The sequence below is a fragment of the Heterodontus francisci genome, chromosome 36 (assembly GCF_036365525.1).
Source record: "Heterodontus francisci isolate sHetFra1 chromosome 36, sHetFra1.hap1, whole genome shotgun sequence".
NCBI classification, from domain to species: Eukaryota; Metazoa; Chordata; class Chondrichthyes; order Heterodontiformes; family Heterodontidae; genus Heterodontus; species Heterodontus francisci.
Window position 1 is genome coordinate 50,665,700 of NC_090406.1, and position 21,720 is coordinate 50,687,419.

The 21,720-nt window shown below is 42.5% G+C and overlaps 1 protein-coding gene across 3 annotated transcripts in view; it reads right to left on the reverse strand.

The window, feature by feature from the left end:
- The window catches only part of LOC137351811 (scaffold attachment factor B1-like), a 115,512-nt gene that overhangs the window by 67,222 nt on the left and 26,570 nt on the right, over positions 1-21,720 (reverse strand). For all 3 annotated transcript variants that reach the window (XM_068016666.1, XM_068016665.1, XM_068016667.1), the window contains exons 6-9: positions 15,313-15,340; positions 9,785-10,247; positions 9,242-9,288; positions 2,094-2,209 (exon numbers count right to left, since the gene is read on the reverse strand). In XM_068016666.1, coding sequence (XP_067872767.1) covers positions 2,094-2,209; positions 9,242-9,288; positions 9,785-10,247; positions 15,313-15,340 — 654 coding nt within the window. The remainder of the gene's footprint in view (positions 1-2,093; positions 2,210-9,241; positions 9,289-9,784; positions 10,248-15,312; positions 15,341-21,720) is intronic.

Here is a 21,720-nt window from a genome sequence, read left to right on the forward strand (position 1 = left end):
TTTTAGAAGCACCTGATCATACCAAAGAAGCAACTCAGTGGTCATATATAATGCAGCCCTACCAGTCTTGTGCCAACAATCTCAGTTTGCATTCAAGTTTCTTCAGATTGCCTGTTGTTGATGCATTTATCCTCATTCCTCTTTCAGTACCACCATAGTCACTAAATCTGTTTCTCTTCTATCCTTTTAATGTGGCCTTAAAAAAAATATTATTCCCATTCCTGGTCTTAAAATCACTAATTTCAAACAGGGCTCCTAATTTGCCTCTTGCTTAATCATTTCTCAACTAAAGCCCATGGTCCATCCAACACTTGAAATCTGAATGTCCGGAGTGTGCTGGAATACTCTCCACTTGCCTGGATGAGTGCAGCTACAACACTGACGAAGCTTGACACCATCCACGTCAAAGCAGCCTGCTTGATTTGCACCCATTCACCACCTTAAACATCCACTCCCTCCACCACCACGCCAGTGGCAGCAGTGTGTACCATCTACAAGATGCACTGCATCAACTCGCCAAGCCACCTTCGACAACTCCTTCAAAACCCGTGACCTCTACCATCTTGAAGGACAAGGGCAGATGATGTGTGGAAACATCACCACCTGCAAACTCATCAAGTCACACACCATCCTAACTTGGAACTATAACGCTGTCCCTTCACTGTCGCTGGGTCAAATCTTGGAACTCCCTTCCTAACAGCACTGTGGGTGTACCTACAAGCCAAGGACTGCAGCTATTCAAGGTGGCAGCTCACCTTCACAAGAGCAATTAGGGATGGGCATTATATGCTGGCCTTGCCAGCAATGCTCACATCCCAAGAACAAATAAAAAAACTACAATCTTCTAGCACTTCTCACATGCCCAGATAGCAGACATAAAAAGAATCTTCTTTCATCTGCAGTCAGTCTCTGCATCACAACCATGCCTCTCTCTGTTTTATCAATGTTATTACTCTCTGGTTCTTTGCAAGCTATAGTTTACCTCTCCACATTTGCATTGTGGTAGTCAGAGTCAGGGCTAATCTCCTAGCACCTCAAAACATTGAGACGCCTGCCATTCAATTGGCTTCTTACAATCAAGAGCCTGAAAAGCTGAAGCTTGATCTCACCTACTTACTACTTTTTTTGTTTTCTCTTTGGTACTCGTCTTGCAAAATGGTGTCCCACATAATGGGCTTCCCCTTTACCTATATTACTTCATAAATAAACCTCAAGAGGTTAAATGTATTCACGTTTTTGGTCTCATTAAGCTTCAAAATATATCTCAGATCTGCAATTTTTAAACAATAAGCTAGTTTCTTTAACTCCAATTTGGTTCATACTTATGACTGAGGACATGGAACAGTCACTGCTCTGCCTTATTCCCTTCAATCTAATGTGTCACTGGCATCAGTGACAGGATCCAGGCCTTAGAATGGATTGGAGCAGTGTGTTATTACAGAGAACACTAGGAGACCACAAGGTAGTTACAACAATAAATCAACAGCCATGCAGATCCAATTCAGTCACATCATAAAATAACAGATTCTAAGCATGTTATCTCTGAATACACATTTTGTACAGCTACTGTGACACACCATCCCTCGCCCTTTTGCTTCTTATTTGGATACCACTTCAAGTAGATTGTTAACAGTTAGACATCATTAAGTAAATGCCTGGCATAATTGATAGTACTCCTGTTTCAGAAGGTTGTAGATTTAAACCTCACTTCAGGACTGACACTTCAGTGGCATACCAAAAGAGAGTACTTCATTGCTGGAAGCAGCCCTTGACTACCTGCTCAGGCAGGCACAGAATATCCCACAGCACTGTTTGAACAGCAAGGTGTTTCGGAGTCCTGGTCAACATCCCTCCCTCAACTAATGATACCACCACCAGACTAACTGATCATTCAGCTGTTTTGTCATTGTCAGATCTTGCTAATTGGTTGCTACATGTGCCAATATAACAACAATGTCTGCACTTCAAAAAGTTTATCCAATGGTTGTGAATTAAGGCATTCTGAGTTATGGTAAAAGATACATAAAAAATTACAACCTCTTCCATCCCACACTCCCATCTTCCCCAACAGTAAGATGAAAACTCATTCTCACCTTTCCATATTTACTAAAGAGGTTCTTCAAGTCAGTTGCTCTGGTAGCTGAGGACAGGCCACTCACCCAAAGGTTTTTGCCTGCAGTGTCCAATGCTCTGCAGGAGCCAGGTCTCCCTAAATCGCAGGATAATTCTCATTAATTACACAACAAAGGAAAGACTGGGGATCACGCCATAGATAGGTGAAGAAAAATTACACTTAAATGCTACCTTCACTTCCTTGGTGTATAAATATTTGTTTGGCTATTGTAACACTTCAATACTCAGACAAAGGTAGCCTGTTCCCTCCAACTGCAACTATCTCAATATCAAACACATCTAAGATTGACAATGCAGGGTAAGAATCTGCTGCAACTCTAACCATCCACTCAAATATTCAAACAGGGAGACTGAACTCTGCTCGACTTCCTCCTAGTGGGGAGCACCTGGCCTCGGTCCAGTGCTTCAAACCCATCAATGTCATGAAGCTCACTGATATGGGGCAAATGGAAGCACAGGCCCAGACCTAAAAACCACTTATCCATGAAATCCTCTTCCAAAAAAACTACTGCAGTAATATTATTCTGGACTAGGATCAGAGTACTAGCGCAAAGGATAAATGGGACAGTCACAAGGACTTTAAACTAGTAAACGGTGGTAGGGCTCAGGTGGAAAAGGTAGCATAATAATTCTAAAATAAATGAAAAGGAATACAGAAAAACAATAGTCAGAAATTGCGTGTTAGGCACTACAAGTAATGGAAAAACGAAAAGCAACAGAGAGAAATTTCAAAATGAGAGAGAAAACATCAGAGCAAAATGACAGGTTAGAGTATGTGGTGTAAATAAGCGTTCCTTATACAAGCGTACAGAGTATAAATGCAACTTACAGGGTACAATATGGTAACCATTACTGGGACCATGGCAACAAGATTGGGAACTGAATATACCAGGTTACACAATCTACAGGAGTGATGGTGAAAATGGTAGAGGGGGAGGAGTAGCTTTAGTAGTTAAGGATGAAATCACGTACATGTTAAGAGAGCATATTATGAGAGGTAAGAAGGCAGGGAAGACTTTATGGGTAGAATGAAGAAATAGAAAGGACTTAAGTCTGTAGTGGGAGATGTGTATAGGCCCCCTGCAAGTAGCTGTCAGGCGGCAGAATTTTTTTTTTACTCTTTCACGGAATGAGAGCATCGCTGGCAAGGCCAGCATTCGTTGCCCATCCCTAGTTGCCCTCGAGAAGGCGGTGAGCTGCCTTCTTGAACAGCTGTAGTCCATCTAATGTAGGTACACTCACTGTGCTGTTAGGGAGTTCCAGGGTTTTTACCCAGCAACAGCGAAGGAACAGCGATATAGTTACAAGTCAGGATGGTATGTGACTTGGAGGGGAACTTGCAGGTGGTGGTGCTCCCACGTATTTGCTGCCCTTGTCCTTCAAGGTAGTAGAGGTCACAGGTTTGGAAGATACTGTCGAAGGAGACGTGGTGAGTTGCTGCAGTGCATCTTATATATGGTACACACTGCTGCCACTGTGAGCCAGTGGTGGAGCGAGTGAATGTTTAAGATGGTGGATGGGATGCCGATCAAGCAGGCTGCTTTACCCTGGATGGTGCCATGCTTCCAGTGTTGTGGAGCTGCACTCATTCAGGCAAGTGGAGAGTATTTCATGAAACTCCTGAGTTGTGCCTTCTCGATGGTGGACAGGCATTGGGGAGTCAGGAGACAAGTTGCTCACTGCAGAATTTCCAGCCTCTGACCTGCTCTTGTAATCCAGTATTTATACGGCTTGTTCAGTTAAGCTTCTGGTCAACAGTAACCCCCAGAAAGTTGATGGTGGAGGATTCAGCGATGGTAATGCCTTGGAATGTCATGGGGAAATGGTTAGATTTTCTCTTGTAGGAGATAGTAACTGCCTGGCACTTGCATGGCGCGAATGTTACTTGCCACTTAGCCCAAGCCTCAATGCTGTCTAGGTCTTGTTGCATGTGGACACAGCCTGCATCAGTATAAGGAGTCACAAATGGTACTGAACACACTGTAATCATCAGTGAACATCCACATTTCTGGTCTTATGATGGAGGGAAGGTCTTTGATGGAACAGCTGAAGATGGTTGGGCCTAAGGCACTACCCTGAAGAACTCCTGGAGTGATGCCCTTGGGGCTGAGATGACTGGCCTCCCAACAACCACAATCATCTTCCTTTGTGCTATATATATCCAACCAGTGGCAAGTTTTCCCTGATTCCTGTTGACTTTAATTCAAGAAGGATTAATGCAGAGATTGGACAAGCATTTAGTAAAGGCAGCATGGCTTTAATGGGGGATTTCAACTTCCATAGATTGGAATAAACAGATGAGCTCATGTCTGAAAGGGAGGAAATTTCTTGAGTATGTTGCAACATTTTTCTGTAACCAAAGGGTCAGATCACACGAGCTTTAATAATGAGCACTGAGCCAGATTTAATAAATAGACTAACAGTGTGTGAACATTTATCTAATAGCAATCATAGTATGATTTAGTTCAACATGGGAGAAACACTAAACTGCTAAGATTCTAGATTTAAGTAAAGCTGACTTCATCAGGTTGAGAAAAAACACTTCACAGTGGACTGGGCAAATGCATGAATGGATGAAACAGATATCAGTGGGAGGAGTTGAAAAAAGAATTTAATATGATACAGAAACAGCTCATACCTCCAAGGGGAAAGAACTCCACTACCAAAGCAAAAAAAAGCCATGGACGACTAGAGGTAAATCTAAAAGAAAAAGTGTGCAAGAATGCAAACAGTAGCACAGATCCTGATGAATGGGAGAGGTACATGGAACAGAAAAGGGTGATAGAACAGATAGTAGGAGCTACAAAAAAGGAATATGAAAAGAAACTTGCAAGAGATATCAAAATCAACACAAAAAACTTAGCAATTATATTAGAAAAAAAAAGAGGGTGGTGAAGACCAATATGGGTTCCTTTAAAACTGGCAATGGTGATCATCAAAGATGAAAAAAAGGAAATGGCAGACATGTTCATTAATTACTTTGCTTCAATATTTCCAGTAGAGGAAGAGGTCAGCAGGCCACACATCCCAAAGGAACAAATAGTAAATCAGAGATGGGTGCTCACAAAATTAACACAAGTAAGTTAACAGCGACGGAGAAAATAATGACACTGAAGATTGACAAATCTCTATGACCAGATTGTTTTCATCCTAGAGTTTTAAACGAAGTAGGTGGGGACACTGCTGACAGCCTAAATACAATTATCCAAAATTCCCTCTTTCAGAACAATACCTTTTGATTAGAAAATTGCAAATCACTCCACTATTTAAGAAAGGTGAGAGGGGAAAACCAGGGAATTATAGACCAGTTAGCCCAACATCTATTGTCAGGAAATTACTAGCATCTATAATTAAGGATAGGGTGACAGAACGCCCTGAAAGTTATCAGAGAGCCAGCATGGATTTGTAAAGAGTAGGTCATGTCTGACAAACCTGACTGAATTATTTTTGAAGAGGTGACTGAAGTAGTGGACAGGGTATTGCCTATGGACTTTACTTGTATGGACTTCTAGAAGGCATTCAATAATGTCACTCAAGAGACTGTTAGCTAAAGTTGAAGCTCATGGACTTATTGACCTAGTTCGGAGACTGGCTGTGTGGCAATATGATCATGAGCAGGTATGCTAATTGACAGGATGTGACTAATGGAGTCTCACGGGGACCTATGTTGGCACCTCAACTATTCACTTTATTTAATGGCTCAGCTGATTGCCAAATTTGGATATATGGTTGTCTATCCAATGACACAAAAATAGGTGGTACTGTACGCAGTGTAAATGAAAGCATAAAATTACAAAGGTATTAATAGATTAAGTGAATGGGCAAAACTGTGGCAAATGGATTTCAATATTGGCAAATGTAAGGTCATCCAATCGAGCCTAAAAATGATAAGACAAGGTACTTCCTAAATGTTGAAAAGCTAGAAACAGTGTGGGTGCAGAAAGACTTGGGCACTAAATACATAGATCATTAAAATGTCATGAACAGACACAGAAAATAATCGATAAGTTAATGGAATGCTGGCCTTTATATCTAGAAGGCTCGAATACAAGTGGGTTGAAGTCATGCTACAGCTATACAAAGCCCTGATTAGACTACACCTGGAGAACTGTTCTCAGTTCTGGGTAACACACCTTAGGAAGGATATACTGGCCTTGGAAGGAGTGCAGGGAGATTTATGAAAATGATACCAGGCCTCCTCGGGCTAAATTACAAGGAAAGTTATACAAAGTAAGGTTGCATTCCCTGGAATTTAGAAGATTAAGGGAAGATTTGATCTAAATATTCGAAATATTAGGGGAATTGACAGGGTAGATAGAGGGGAATCGAAGACTAGGTTGCATAGGTTAAAAATTAGAGTCAGACCTTTCAGGAGTGAAATGAGGTTACACTTCTCACACAAGGGATGGTAGAAGTTTGGAACTCACTTCCATAAACGACAGTTGATGCTGGGTCAACTGCTAAATTTAGAATCATAGAATGGTTACAGCACAGGAGGTGGTCATTCATCAAGCCCATGCCAGCTCTCTGCAAGTGCAATTTATTTCATCCCACTCGCCGGCCCTTTCCCCGCAGTCATGCAATTTTTTCCCTTCAGGTGCTTATCCAATTCCCTTTTGAAAGCTACGACTGAATCTGCCTGTATCACACTCTCAGGCGCGACAACCCAGATCCTAACCACTCCCCTGGAACCATTCTCATAAATCTTTTCTGTACCGTCTCTAAAGCCTTCACATCCTTCCAAAAGTGTGGTGCCCAGAATTGGACACAATACTCCAGTTGAGGCTGAACCAGTGTTCTATACAGGTCCATCATAACTTACTCGCTTTTGTACTCTATGTCTCTATTTATGAAGCCCAAGATTCTGTCTGCTTTTTTAACCACTGTCTCAAGTTGCCCTGTCAACTTCAACAATTTGTGCACACATAACCCTAGGTCTCTCTGCCCCTGCACCTCCTTTGGAATTGTACCCTTTAGTTTATATTGTCTCTCCTCATTCTTCCTACCAAAATGTATCACTTTGCACTTCTCTACATTAAATTTCTTCTGTCCGGTGTCTGCCCATTCCACCAGCCTGTCTATGTCCTCTTGAAGTCTATCACTATCCCCCTCATAGTTTACTATACTTCCAAGTTTGTGTTTTCTGCAAAGTTTGAAATTGTGCCCTGTACAACCAATTAATATAGTCATTAATATATTTCAAGAAAAGCAGAGATCCTACTGCCGGTCCCTGGGAAACACCACTTTACACCTTCCTCCAGTCCGAAAAACAAACCTTCACCCTCATCATTCAGCCAATTTACATGAGATTGACAGATTTCTGTTAACCAACAGTATTAAGGGGTATGGGGCAAAAGCAGGTGTATGGGGTTAGATCACAAATCATCCATGATCTCACAATGGTGGAACAGGCTCAAGGGGCTAAATAGCCTACTTCTGTTCATTTGGTTTGTTTAGAACCAAACTCACAGGTTTAGGTTCCTGAGACATGACTAATAATTGTTTCGATACTGATCAATTTTATTAAAACTGCTGAACGCATAAATGCAACAGTCCAAGTGCTTGTTAGCGATAAAAAGACACACATTTTACATCACATTCTACCAGTGCTAAGATTGATGAACAGCCAAGATGTCCTGGAAATTTCTTCAGTTGCCCACTGGGAACATACTGCAGAAACACTATCTTATTAGGATTAAGTTCCCTCACCATTGCTTCTCCCAGCATCAGATGCCAAACTTTCAATCAAATCAACAAGTTGTACTGAATCCTAAGCCTAACTCAGTCATAGTCTAGATATTAAGTAATCCTTACAAATAGCACATACTTAATGGGAAGAAATGGGAACTTTGTAAAATATAAAAATCATTCCCTCTCCATACTTCATTACGTCAAACCAGCACCAGACAGGAGTGAGATATTTATTACGTCCAAAAAGTACCAGATGTGAGCGAGATGTTCCTTTCACCCAGTGACCACTGGTCATGCATAGGAGCTGACACTAAGACATTCAGAAGCTGTACAGAACCAGATGGGAACTGTCCGCAATTTATTTTGAGGGAAATCAGTTGATTGTAAAAGAGGACTATTTAAAGTGTATTGAGAGTGCAGGGAGTGGAAATAAACTATGTGGGTCATGTGGAGAATAACACTGGTTCAGATTTGGAAATCCAAAGGGCTGTTTCTGTGCTGTAACATTGGTTGATTCTGCATCCATTCAACTGCTGCCTTCTCACCAACATGTTCACTCAGGACATCACAACACCCCAATGTTGACTACTTCATGAATGAATCAATGCAAATGCAGGTCAGTGAACAGGAAGTGCACTTTGGGATTCCTGTTCCACCTTCTTACATTTTATCCATTTAAAACGTATCCCAAAATGTACTCTGCAGATCTGATAGGAGACTTGAGTTTAAATCCTAAGATTTGCAGATAAATCAGGCCTGAACCCCTCTTGTCACCAAGAACACTAATAGTCAAAGTAAGCCACAGGTTACACCAAGCTGTTTTTTGTTCAAAAAAGTGAATACTTTAAAACAAAAGTCATCCAACCTTTTGGAGCAGAAAATGCATGTCCCATATAAAATACCTATGGGGCCCCAGAGACTTGAAGCAGTGAGGCTCAAAGGCAGGAGTTGGCTTGCTGCAAACACACAAAGAGAAAGAAGGACTGACTAGGATTTCTCTGGCCAGATTAAAAAACTCCAGCGCTGGGGAAACATCGCTTTAAATAACAGATTGTTAATCACATCACAAAAGTCTGAACAAAGATGCACCAAATCACAAAAATTCATTTTTTAAAAACTGGTCAGGTTCTCGTGATACTCTATTAAGCTATGCTAAATTTGTACTCCCTCTTGCCTTTAACACCTTCACTGTAGTTAAACTGATACTATGAGATTAGGATTAACAACTAACTGCAAGATCAAGTTGCCATTTCTAGTATTTTTTTCTGTATTCTGAATGTTATTCCAGTTGCATTAATTTACTAAATATATATGGCTGTCGAATACTGTGCGAAGCATTTGGTGGTGGGGGGGGGGGGGGGAGGGGGGGAGGGGAAAGACAAGCTTACATGAATTATATTTGTAGTCTATGGCTTACCTTTCTCCTGATTTGTCATATTCTTTGAATCTTCCCCATCCATAGAGCTAAAGACACAAAGGTGGATTTTGTTAGACATTGAAAAACTCACATAAATGGTTTCAAGAAAGACATGAAGCGTCAACACTTCCATCTAGTCTATAAGGTAAATTCTCCAATACCTACCGAAGTATCACAGCTATCGTCAGCTGTACATCACTGTGACTCAAACACTTACAAACATGTTGTTTGCAGAGGTGAACATCAATGATGTTTTAGACCCAGCTACCTGTACAAGAATTGCCTCAAATATATTTTGATACCACTGAAGAGTGTACACACAGAACAAAATCTCCATTTGTAAGCAATCTCTACAGGTTGGAGAAGAGTGCAAAGAATAAACAAAAACAGCCTCTAATGGTATAGCGAAATTATCAAGAGCTTTTAAATAAATAAAATCAGGTCTAAAATTACCACCACTGCGCAGGACAATTCATCAGACAAGTTTACTGGAATCATCTTAGTATGAATGAAAATCTGGTCTAAAACTAAGAAACAACAAACCTCTTCTGATCACTGCCCTCTACAATCGAAGGTTCTTTCTTAGCTGCTTTGTCAGAACCTTCTTCTTCTGGTTTCCGTGCATTGTCTTTACTTTCCTCAGGTCCTGGCTGTGATTCTTTCTCCATGCTCTCAGCCTCTGCCTCTTCTACTTCATGCTCCTGCTGACAACTTTCCATCTTGTTCGTACTTTCAGTCGTATCCATCTTCTCAGTATCCACCTTTTCCTTGGCGGACTGCTTACAGTCGATCTCCATCTTGGGTCCATCCAGACGCATTTCACTTTCTACGTCCAACGCATTGTCCTCCACTTGAATCTTGGTTACAGTGCTATTTTCCTCTTCTTTCTGGTAGGCATCCATATCAACCATACATTGTATCAATAGCTGTGGATCTTCAGGGGACTTCTCCTCTGTAGGAACTGAACTACAAGCTTCCCCCGAATTCTCAGCTACATTCTCCTTTTCTATGGGATTAATGGAATAGAATAGCACAAGGTTTAATTACAATATATATAGCAAGTATACATGTGGAGCTAATATGTTCCCCTACCCTTGAATCCACTGGGAGATTGGAAAACTGAGGGAGCATGAAAGATTCTGAGTGTAATATTTATTACTTTCTCACTTATTCATCCACAATGTCACAAAGCAACAGGATAACAGCTCCAGATGTCAAGAGGAGCACTTCAAATGGTTGGAACTACAGACAATTTATTCAACTCCTGTAAACTGAAATGGACTGAGCTCCAAGAGATTCAATATTTTAACTTTTCATATACCCTATTTCTTGGCTGAAATTTTCATTACGAAACAAACATCTCTAATGAACTCAGACATGCAAAATGCCACTACACCATTGTGGTTTACCAGTCCCAACACTCCAGTTCTTCATTTCTTCAAAGTAAAGTTCATGTTAGTACACACGTACGTAGGAAAATCAACAGTTAGAACATTTCTTTCTGATTTCAAACTGCTTCATTTCCATATCCTCTTATACAGCAAACTTCTCTCCAATGGTTAGTTAACAAATTAGTGTCTTAAATCTTACAAAACAAGCTATGACCCATTCTATTACGTTTCTATAGTTCTGAACTATGTAGCTTGGTATGCTTACACATACCACCAGATCTGTATTTGAAAGCACAATTGGTAAAGTGCTGTAATTGCTCTGGAACTCAAGTATCCAGTCTGGATAAGCCAGGTCTGAAACTTGATCACCACCACGAGTGACGACCTCTCCTTGCTGTCACCCCCAGTGTTAAACACACTCCCTCTCTCCCATTTTCTTGAACCATTTGGTATGAACTTCTCTTGCCCCACATCAGAATCAATGGTATGAATTTTGTTTCCATTCGCCCCATTGGCCTCAAGATTTCTTAATGAGATATTTTTCTCTGTTTAGCTTTTTGCTTCCCTTGGCTCCCAGTTTTGATCACTTCCATAGAAAAGCATACATATTGGAAGCTCTGGTGCTGGAAATAGCCAAAACTTGTTTCAGACTTGGCTCCGTAGTAGCAAACTTTCCTGAGTCAGGTGGTTGCGAATTCAAGCCCCTCTCCAGAGACTTGAGCATGTAATCCAGAGTGACATATCAGTGCCGAACTGAGGGAGTGTTGCACTGTCAGAGGTGCTGTTAAACTGAGGCTCCATCTGCCCTCTCACGACATAAAGTATCTCAAGTCACTATAAGAGACACAGGGGAGTTCTCCTGATGTCCTGGCCAACGTCTATCCTTCAACCAACATCATTAAACCATATTTTTTTTTAAAATTCATTCATGGGATGTGGACTAAGCCAGCATTTATTGCCCATCCCTAACTGCCCTCAAGAAGGTGGCGGTGAGCTGCCCTCTTGAACCCCTGCAGTCCAGGTGAGGTAGGTACACCAACAGTGCTCTTCAGAAGGGAGTTCCAGGATTTTGACCCAGCAACAGTGAAGGAACAGCAATATAGTTCCAAGTTAAGATGGTGTGTGACTTGGAGGGGAACTTGCAGGTGGTGGTGTTCCCATGCATTTGCTGCCCTTGTCCTTCTAGTTGGTAGAGGTCGTGGGTTTGGAAGGTGCTGTTGAAGGAGCATAGGTGCGTTGCTGCAGTGCATCTTGTAGATGGTACACACTGCTGCCACTGTGTGTCGGTGGTGGAGGGAGTGAATGTTTGTGGACGGGGTGCCAATCAAGCAGGTTGCTTTGTCCTGGATGATGTCGAGCTTCTTGAGTGTTGTTAGAGCTGCACCCATCCAGGCAAGTGGAGAGTATTCCATCACACTTCTATCGGATAGGCTTTGGGGAGTCAGGAGGTGAGTAACTCGCCACAGGATTCCTTGCCTCTGACCTGCTCTTGTAGCCACGGTATTTATATGGCTACTCCAGTTCAGTTTCTGGTCAATGGAAGCCCCTAGGATGTTGATAGTGGGGAATTTAGCGATGGTAATGCCATTGAATGTCATGGGGAGATGGTTAGATTCTCTCTTGTTGCAGATGGTCATTGCCTGGCACTTGTGGGCGCGAATGTTACTTGCCACTCATCAGCCCAAGCCTGGATATTGTCCAGGTCTTACTGCATTTCTACACAGACTGCTTCAGTATCTGAGGAGTAGCGAATGGTGCTGAACATTGTGCAATCATTGGCAAACATCCCCACTTCTGAACTTATGATTGAAGGAAGGTCATTGATGAAGCAGCTGAAGATGGTTGGACACTACCCCGAGGAACTCCTGCAGTGATGTCCTGGAGCTCAGATGATTGACCTCCAACATCCACAACCATCTTCCTTTGTGCTAGGTATTACTTCAACCAGCAGAGTGTTTTCCCCGATTCCCATTGACTTCAGTTTTGCTAGGGCTCCTTGATGCCGTACTCGGTCAAATGCTGCCTTTATTTATTTATTTACAGATACAGCACTGAAACAGGCCCTTCGGCCCACCGAGTCTGTGCCGACCATCAACCACCTATTTATACTAATTCTACATTAATTCCATTACCCACTCACATCCGCACCTTCCCCCTACCACCTACCTATACTAGGGGCAATTTATAATGGCCAGTTTACCTGTCAACCTGCAAGTCTTTGGCTGTGGGAGGAAACTGAAGCACCTGGCAAAAACCCACACGGGAGAACTTGCAAACTCCACACAGGCAGTACCCAGAATTGAACCCGGGTCGCTGGAGCTGTGAGGCTGCGGTGCTAACCACTGCGCCACTGTGCCGCCCTAACCACTGCACCACTGTGCCGCCTTGATGTCAAGAGCAGACACTCTCAACTCACTTCGAGTTCAGCTCTTTTGCGCATGTTTGAACCAAGGCTGTAAAGAGGTCAGGTGATTTATCTCATGGCTGTTAGGCAACCAGTTTTTGCACAAATCTTTTACATTACAACAGTGATTACCCTTCAAAAGTACATCACTGGCTGTGAAGTGCTTTGGGACATTCTGAGGTAAAGCCTGGCGACGCGACCCCAACTAGAGCCGACGACATGTGTCAGGTTCCGGTTGGGTCGGGTCAGTATTTCAAGTCCAGCATTCGGGCTTGGGTCAGGTCAGGCTGGACAGTGCTGCCTCCAGGAACTCACTGGATCAGGCTCCCCCATAACTCCATCTGCAGGAATAGATTGCTGCCGGAACGGATGAACAGGATCACATGTATTACCATTTGGACAAGACAGAGCACAATAACATGTTTGATATCATTAAATTTATTGCGATATTCGGGTCGGGTCAGGTCAGGTTGGGAGGGGCGCGAAATAAAATTAAAGGACTCTGGCCCGGGTCGGGTTTTAATTTTATACCGAAGCAGGCCTTTATTCTGAGGTTGCAAAAAGCGGTATAAAAATTCAAATCCTCTCTTTCAGCCCTATACAACTAACTTGTACTAACTGCTGTCAAGACTATTCTCGGTTCAACTTTTTAACAAATACATTTTAATACAGTACCACCTGCATTCAATATCTAAAAGTGACAGCTTTTCTGCAACAAAACCTGTTAGATAGCGATTAAAACAACCCACATAACCAGAATGGGAAAGCATAGTAAAATAGCAGTCAGTCACCTTTTCAGGCACAGAACATCAACTCAGCATTAACAGCACTGTCACCTTGAGATGTAACAAATGGCTCCCCTTAGATTCCCTCTCCTCTCCCAGCCATTTCTGCAAATGGGGTCTATGACTTGTTCCTTGACCACTCTGATCAGCTGATTGGAGTACAGCAAGGCCAAAGTTAATCCAAGGTTCTCTCTATCCTCCCCTACACAGAAGGCCGAGTATCATATCTTCTACCAACTGAGCAACAAAGCACCCTAAACAACTGGGTCAAGGCAGCCAGACAGCAACTCTGACTTTGAAAAGACAAAATCTAAGTCGAGCTGAATTTACAAAGAATACACAGCAATGAACCAAACTTTTCATTTTCCTACTCAGCTCGATGAGAGAAAAGCCATTTTGCTCAGAATCAAATTCAAGGGTATATTCTGTCATCCTCAAACTGTGACAGCTTGGCTAGGAATCCAAGGATATGGTTTATTACATGTCGATCCACATGCACAAAATGTTTGGTAAAGACTGGTCAGACTCATTCTACAGGGGCAATGATTGCTAATGAGAGCAGAATCTTTCAACACAGATATAAAAAGACATGTATAATTGTTTTGCAAATTTTACTACCTTTTTTTTATTTTTTATTTTATTTAGAGATACTTCACTGAAACAGGCCCTTTGGCCCACTGAGTCTGTGCCGACCAACAACCACCCATTTATACTAATCCTGCATTAATCCCATATTCCCTACCACATCCCCACCATTCTCCTACCACCTACCTACACTAGGGGCAATTTACAATGGCCAATTTACCCATCAACCTGCAAGTCTTTGGCTGTGGGAGGAAATCGGAGCACCCGGCGGAAACCCACGCGGTCACAGGGAGAACTTGCAAACTCCGCACAGGCAGTACCCAGAACTGAACCCGGGTCGTTGGAGCTGTGAGGCTGCGGTGCTAACCACTGCGCCACTGTGTTGTGCCTACTAGATATTAGTTCACAAATTAATACTACGGGAATCAAGGGACATGGGGAGAACATGGGATGGTGTAGCTGAGGAACAAGATCAGCCATGATCTCAGTGAATGGCACAGCAGGCTCGAGGGACCAACTGGTCTACTCCTGCTACTATTTCCTCTGTTTTTATGCACTTTACTGCAGTTTCAGACTCATTAACAACTCAAAATCAAACTATTGAATCGATAAAACCAATACATCAACTTTGCCAACTCTGTTGCTGAAAGCTGAATAATGTTTGTGTTAAGTTGCCTGAAAGCATCAAAACAGGTCAGTTATGCAGTAAAAGCCTAGCAGCATAATAATGCAAATGGACAGATCACCTCAGTTTTCCATTCTTCCTGTAGCTGTGCTATTCTTCAAATGACCAGTACTACAAAATGCTGTTACACTCGCGACTGACTGCATTGAGAGAAAAAAGGGGGGGAAATGGGAGCGATGATGTGCTTAGTCAGAAAGTAGCAAGTTGATCTTCAACAATACCTGATTCTTCTCCTATCACTTTAGTTTCCTAAAAGAAAGAAATACAAATGCATTAGAAATAGTCACAATTCATGCAGGACCCATCTATATTATGACACCAAAAACAGTTTCCCAGTTCAAAACAAGCCATCCCGGACGCAACCATGCAAGGAAACCCACAGAACTGCCTGGTTCATCAATTAACCCATAAACAAATGTGGGGTGATATATTTCCAAATCTTTAAAAACATGCTTGCAGATGTGGTCTTATTTTTTCTATTTTCGTTCAATTTATTTTTTATAAAAAGACAAGTTTCTGAACTTATACCACAATTGAGGCTATCCCTACTAATTTCATGTGGGACCCTCACAGCCAGCAATCATACTTTCAAGCCTGCAGTCTTCTCTAGGTTCAAACATAGCTCCCAAAGGTGAACAGAAAATCACAATCACAGAATGTTACAGCGCAGGAAGCCATTCAGCCCATCGTGTCTGCATCGGCTCTCTGAAAGAACAATTCACTTACTGCCATTCCACCACATTCTTCCCATAACCCTGTACACTCTTCCTTTTCATATAACAATCTAATTCCCTTTTGAATGCTTCAATTGAAAATTCCTCCACCACATTCTCAGGCAGCGTATTCCAGACCTTAACCACTCGCTGCATGAAAAAGTTTTTCCTCATGCTGCTTTTGCTTCTCTTACCCATTACTTGATATCTGTGCCCTCTTGTTCTCGATCTTTTCACGAGTGGGAACAGTTTCTCTCTATCTACTCTGTCCAGACCCCTCATGATTTTGAGTATCTTTATCAAATCACCTCTCAGCCTTCTCTTCTCCAAGTAAAACTGTCCTAACTTCTCCAATCTATCTTCATAACTGAAGTTCCTCATCCCTGGAACCATTCTCATGAATCTTTTCTGTACCCTCTCCAATGCCCTCACATCTTTCCAAAAGTGCAGTGCCCAGAATTGGATGCAATACTCTAGCTGAGGCCGGACTAGTGCCCCTATTAATAAAGCCCAGGATACTGTATGCTTTATTAACCACCACCTGTCCTGCCACCTTCAGTGACTTATGCACATAGACACCCAGGTCCCTCTGCTCCTGCACCCCCTTCAGAATTGTACCCTTTATTTTATACTGTCTCTCCATGTGCTTCCTACCAAAATGAATCACTTCACATTTCTCTGCATTGAACTTCATTGAAATGTGTAAACCCACTGTACCTCCCAGTTCCTCCATAACATGTGGACCATTAAAAGTTAGGTATGAATTGTAGCAGTGGGATATATGTTCTGTTTACTCCGAGTTCATCAATATTTCAACAATAATTTGCCTTTATGTCAAGGGGGCAGGAATACAAAGTTGAGAAAGTTATGCTTCAGTTGCATAAAGTCTTGGGTCAGATCCCATCTATGGTACTACATTCAGTTTTGGGCACCGCAGCTCAGGAAGGATACAGTGGTCTTGGAGATGATGCAATGCCGCTTCACTAGAATGATACCATTGCTTAGAGAGTTAACCTAAATGTACAGGTTGCATAAGCTTCACTTGTATTCCCTTAAGTATAGAAGATGGAGTGGTGATCTGATCACTTTAATTAAAATGGATTCCATATAGTAAATTAAGCGAAACTATTTCCTCTGATTGGAAAAGTCGAGAATAAGAGGACACAGGCTTAAAATGAGCAATCGCCTATTTAAAAGTGAAATCAGCCAACACGTTTTCCAAACAGAGGGCAGTGGAAATCTGGAATTTTCTGCAGATCCGTTTTTTAAAAAAATCATTTGTGGGATGTGAGCATCACTGGCAAGACCAACATGTTATTGCCCATCAGTACATAGTGAGCTGCCTTCTTGAACTGTGAAGGAACAGCAATGGAGTTCCAAGTCAGGACAGTACAGACTTGATGGGGAACTTGCAGGTGGTGGTGTTCCCATGTGTCTGCCGCACTTGTCCTTCTAGGTGGTAGAGGTCATGGGTTTGGAAGGTGCCACCAAAGGAGCCCTGGCAAGTTGCTGCAGTGCATCTTGTAAAAGGTACACACTGCTGCCACTGTGCACTGGTGGTTGAGGAAATGAATGTTGAAGGTAGTGGATGGGATGCTGATCAAACCAACTGCTTTGTCCCAGATGGTGTTGAGCTACTTGAGTGTTGTTGGAGCTGAATTCCAAAGTTTCACAACCCTTTGACTGAAGAAACTTCTCACCTCAGTCCTTCATGATTGGCCCCTTAACCTGAGACTGTGCCTCCATGGTCTAGATTCCCCAGCCAGAGGAAACAACCTCTGTGTCTACTGTCAAGCCCCTCAGAATGTTATATGTTTCAGTGAGATCACCTCTCATTCTTCTAAACTCCAGAGTTATAGGCCCAATTTACTCAGCGTATATTAGGACAATCCTCTCATTCCAGGAACCAATCCAGTGAATTTTCGCTATACCGCCCCCAAGGCAAGTGTATCCTTCTTTAGATATGGAGATCAAAATGGCACATAGTACTCTAGTTGTGGTCTCACCAAACCCTGTATAAGTGTAGCAAGACTTCCTTAATTCTTGTACTTCAATCCCCTCACAATAAAGCACAACATGCCATGTGCCTTCCTAATTGCTTGCTGTATCTGCTTAACTTTGTGTTCTTGTACAAGAACACCCAAGTCCCTCTGAACATCAACATTCAGATGTTTCATGACTTTTAAAAAATATTCTGCTTTTCTATTCTTACTACCAAAGTGAATAACCTCACACTTCCCCACATTATACTTCATCTGTCACCTTGTTGCCCACTCACTTAACCTGTTGACTTCTCTTTGCAGCCCCGTGTCCTCACAGCTTACCTTCCCACCTAGCTTTGTATCGTCAGCAACTTAGGTACATGACTCTCGATCTCTTCATCTAAGTCATTAATATACATTGTAAACAGCTGAGTCCCAGCACTGATCCTTGCAACAATCCACTAGTCACAGCCCGCCAACTTGAAAAAGTCTCATTTATCCCTGTTTGCTACCTGCCCATTAACCAATCCTCAATCCATGCTAATATATTACCCCAACTACATGGGCCCTTACCTGAGCTATTAACCTTTCATGTGGCACCTTATAGAGTCATACAGCACAGAAACAGGCCCTTCGGCCCATTGTCTCTGTGCTGGCCATCAAGCATCTAACTATTCTAATCCCATTTTCCAGCATAGCCTTGTATGCTGTGGCGTTTCAAGTGCACATCTAAATACTTCGTAAATGTTGTGAGGGTTCCTGCCTCCACCACCTCTTCAGGCAGTGAGTTCCAGATACCAAACACCCTCTGGGTGAAAGATCTTTTCCTCAAATCCCCTCTAAACCTCCTGCCTCTTACCTTAAATCTATGCCCCCTGGTTATTGATCCCTCTGCTGAGGGAAAAAGTTTCTTCCTATCTAACCAATCAATGCCCCTCATAATTTTGTATTCCTCAATCATATCTCCCCTCAGCCTCCTCTGCTCTAAGGAAAACAACCCTAGTCTTTTGAGTCTCTCTTCATAGCTGAAATGCTCCAGCACAGGCAACATCCTGGTGACTCTCCTTTGCACCCTCTCCAGTGCAATCACATCCTTCCTATAGTGTGGTGACCAGAACTGTACACAGTACTCCAGCTATGGTCTAACTAGCGTTTTAAACAGCTCAATCATAACCTCCCTGCTCTTACATATTCTATACCTCGGCTAATAAAGAGAAGTATCCCATATGCCTTCCTAACTACCTTATCTACCTGTGCTGCTGCCTTCAGTGATCTCTGGACAAGTACAGCAAAGTCCCTCGACCCTCTGTACTTCCTAGGGTCCTACCATCCATTGTATATTCTCTTGCCTTGTTAGTCTCCCAAAATGCATCACCTCACACTTCTCAGCATTAAATTCCATTTGCCACAGCTCCGCCCATCTTACCAGCCCATCTATATCGTCCTGTAATCTATGGCTTTCCTCCTCACTGTTTACGACACCACCAATTTTCGTGTCATCTGCGAACTTACTGATCATACCTCCTGTTTTCACGTCTAAATCATGAATGTACACAACAAACAGCAAAGGACCCTGCAGGCTACAACTCGCAAAAATAACCCTCGACCCTTACCCTCTGCCTCCTGCCACTAAGCCAATTTTGGATCCAAGTTGCCCTGGATCCCATGAGCTCTTACCTTCTTAACCAATCTCCCATACGGGACCTTATCGAATGCCTTTTGGAAATTCAAGTATACAACATCTACGGGCTCTCAAAAAACTAATAAATTTGTCAAACATGATTTGCCTTTTGTATAACCATGCTGACTTTGTCTGATCATACTATGATTTTCCATGTGGATTGTTAAGGCTTCCTTAATAATAGATTCCAGCATTTTCCCAATGACTGATTGCAGGCTAACTGGCCTGCAGTTCCCCATTTTCTCTTTCCCTCCTTTCCTGAATAGCGGTGTTACATTTGCTAACTTCCAAACTGCTGAGACCATTCCAGAATCTAAGGAATCTTGGAAAATCATAACCAGCACATCCATTAGCTCTGCAGCCACTCTTTTAGAACGCCAGGATGTAGACCATCAGGTCCTGAGGATTTATCAGCCCTTAAAGAACAAAGAATACTGAACAGGAACAGGCCATTCGGCCCTCCAAACCTGCGCCGATCTTGATGCCTGTCTAAACTAAAACCTTCTGCACTTCCGGGGTCCGTATCCCTCTATTCCCATCCTATTCATGTATTTGTCAAGATGCCTCTTAAACGTCGCTATCATACCTGCTTCCACCACCTCCCCTGGCAGCAAGTTCCAGGCACTCACCACCCTGTGTGTAAAAAACTTGCCTCGCACGTCCCCTCTAAACTTTGCCCCTCGCACCTAAAACCTATGTCCCCTAGTAACTGACTCTTCCACTCTTGGGAAAAAGCTTCTGACTATCCATTCTGTCCATGCCACTCATAACTTTGCAAACCTCTATCAGGTCACCCCTCCACCTCCATCGTTCCAGTGAAAACAATCTGAGTTTATCCAACCTCTCCTCATAGCTAATACCCTCCAGATCAGGCAACATCCTGGTAAACCTCCTCTGTACCCTCTCCAAAGCCTCCACATCCTTCTAGTAGCGTGGCGACCAGAATTGTACGCAATATTCCAAGTGCGGCCTAACTGAAGTTCTGTACAGCTGCAGCATGACTTGCCAATTTTTATACTCTATGCCCCGACCGATGAAGGTAAGCATGCCGTATGCCTTCTTGACTACCTTATCCACCTGCGTTGCCACTTTGTGATCTGTGGACCTGTACGCCCAGATCTCTCTGCCTTTCAATACTCCTAAGGGTTCTGCCATTTACTGTATACTTCCCACCTGTATTAGACCTTCCAAAATGCATTACCTCACATTTGCCCGGATTAAACTCCATCTGCCATTTCTCCGCCCAAGTCTCCAACCGATCTATATCCTGCTGTATCCTCTGACAATCTTAGTCCCTTAAGTCCCTCCAATACTTTTTCCTGATAATCTGTTTAAATATTCCTGGCTTACATTCGCACCAGCACTAAGACCACTTATTTCTAGCTGCTTAACATCGCCCAACTTGGCCCCTGCATCAGCTCATCTGCTGCTGAAACCTTTATTCATGCCTTCATTATCTGTGGAGTTAACTATTCCAATGCACTTCTGGCTGGTCTCTCACATTCTACCCTCCATAAACTTGAGGTCATCCAAACCTCTGCTGCCCATGTCTTAACTTGCACCAAGCCCCGTTCAACTGGCACTCCTGTGCTCGTTGACCTACATTGGCTCCTGGTCAAGCAAAGTCTGGATTTTAACATGCTTGTTTTCAAATCCCTCTGTAGCTTCACCCCTCAGATAATCTGCACTCTTCTAATTCTGGCTTCTTGGGTATCCCCAATTGTAATCACTCCTCCATTAGTGGCCACGCCTTCAGTTGCCTAGGCCCTAAGCTCTGGAATACCTTTCTATACCTTTCTACCTCACTTTCCTCCTTTAAGACACTCCTTAAAAGTTACCTCTTTGACCAAGGTCATCTGACCGAATATCATCTTACATTACTCTGGTCATATTTTGTTTTATAATGCTCCTGCGAAGCACCTTGGGATGTTTTATTCTGTTAAAGGCACTATATAAATACAAGTTGTTGGCTAGTTTACTCTTGCTTTTCTCAACATTTTAGTCACCCTTTGCTGGTTTCTGAAACACTCCCAATTCTCAGGCTTACTAATATTCTTTGCAACATAATAAGCCTCTTTCAATCTGATGCTAAGTGTAACTTCCTAGTAAGCCACAGATTCTTGCTTAATTTTTGCTTTTTAATGGAATGTAATTTTGTTTAACATTTTGAATTGTTTCTTTAAATGTTTCCCACTGTTAATTTACTGCCATATCTTTTAGTCTATTTATCCAATCAACCTAATCCAACTCTCA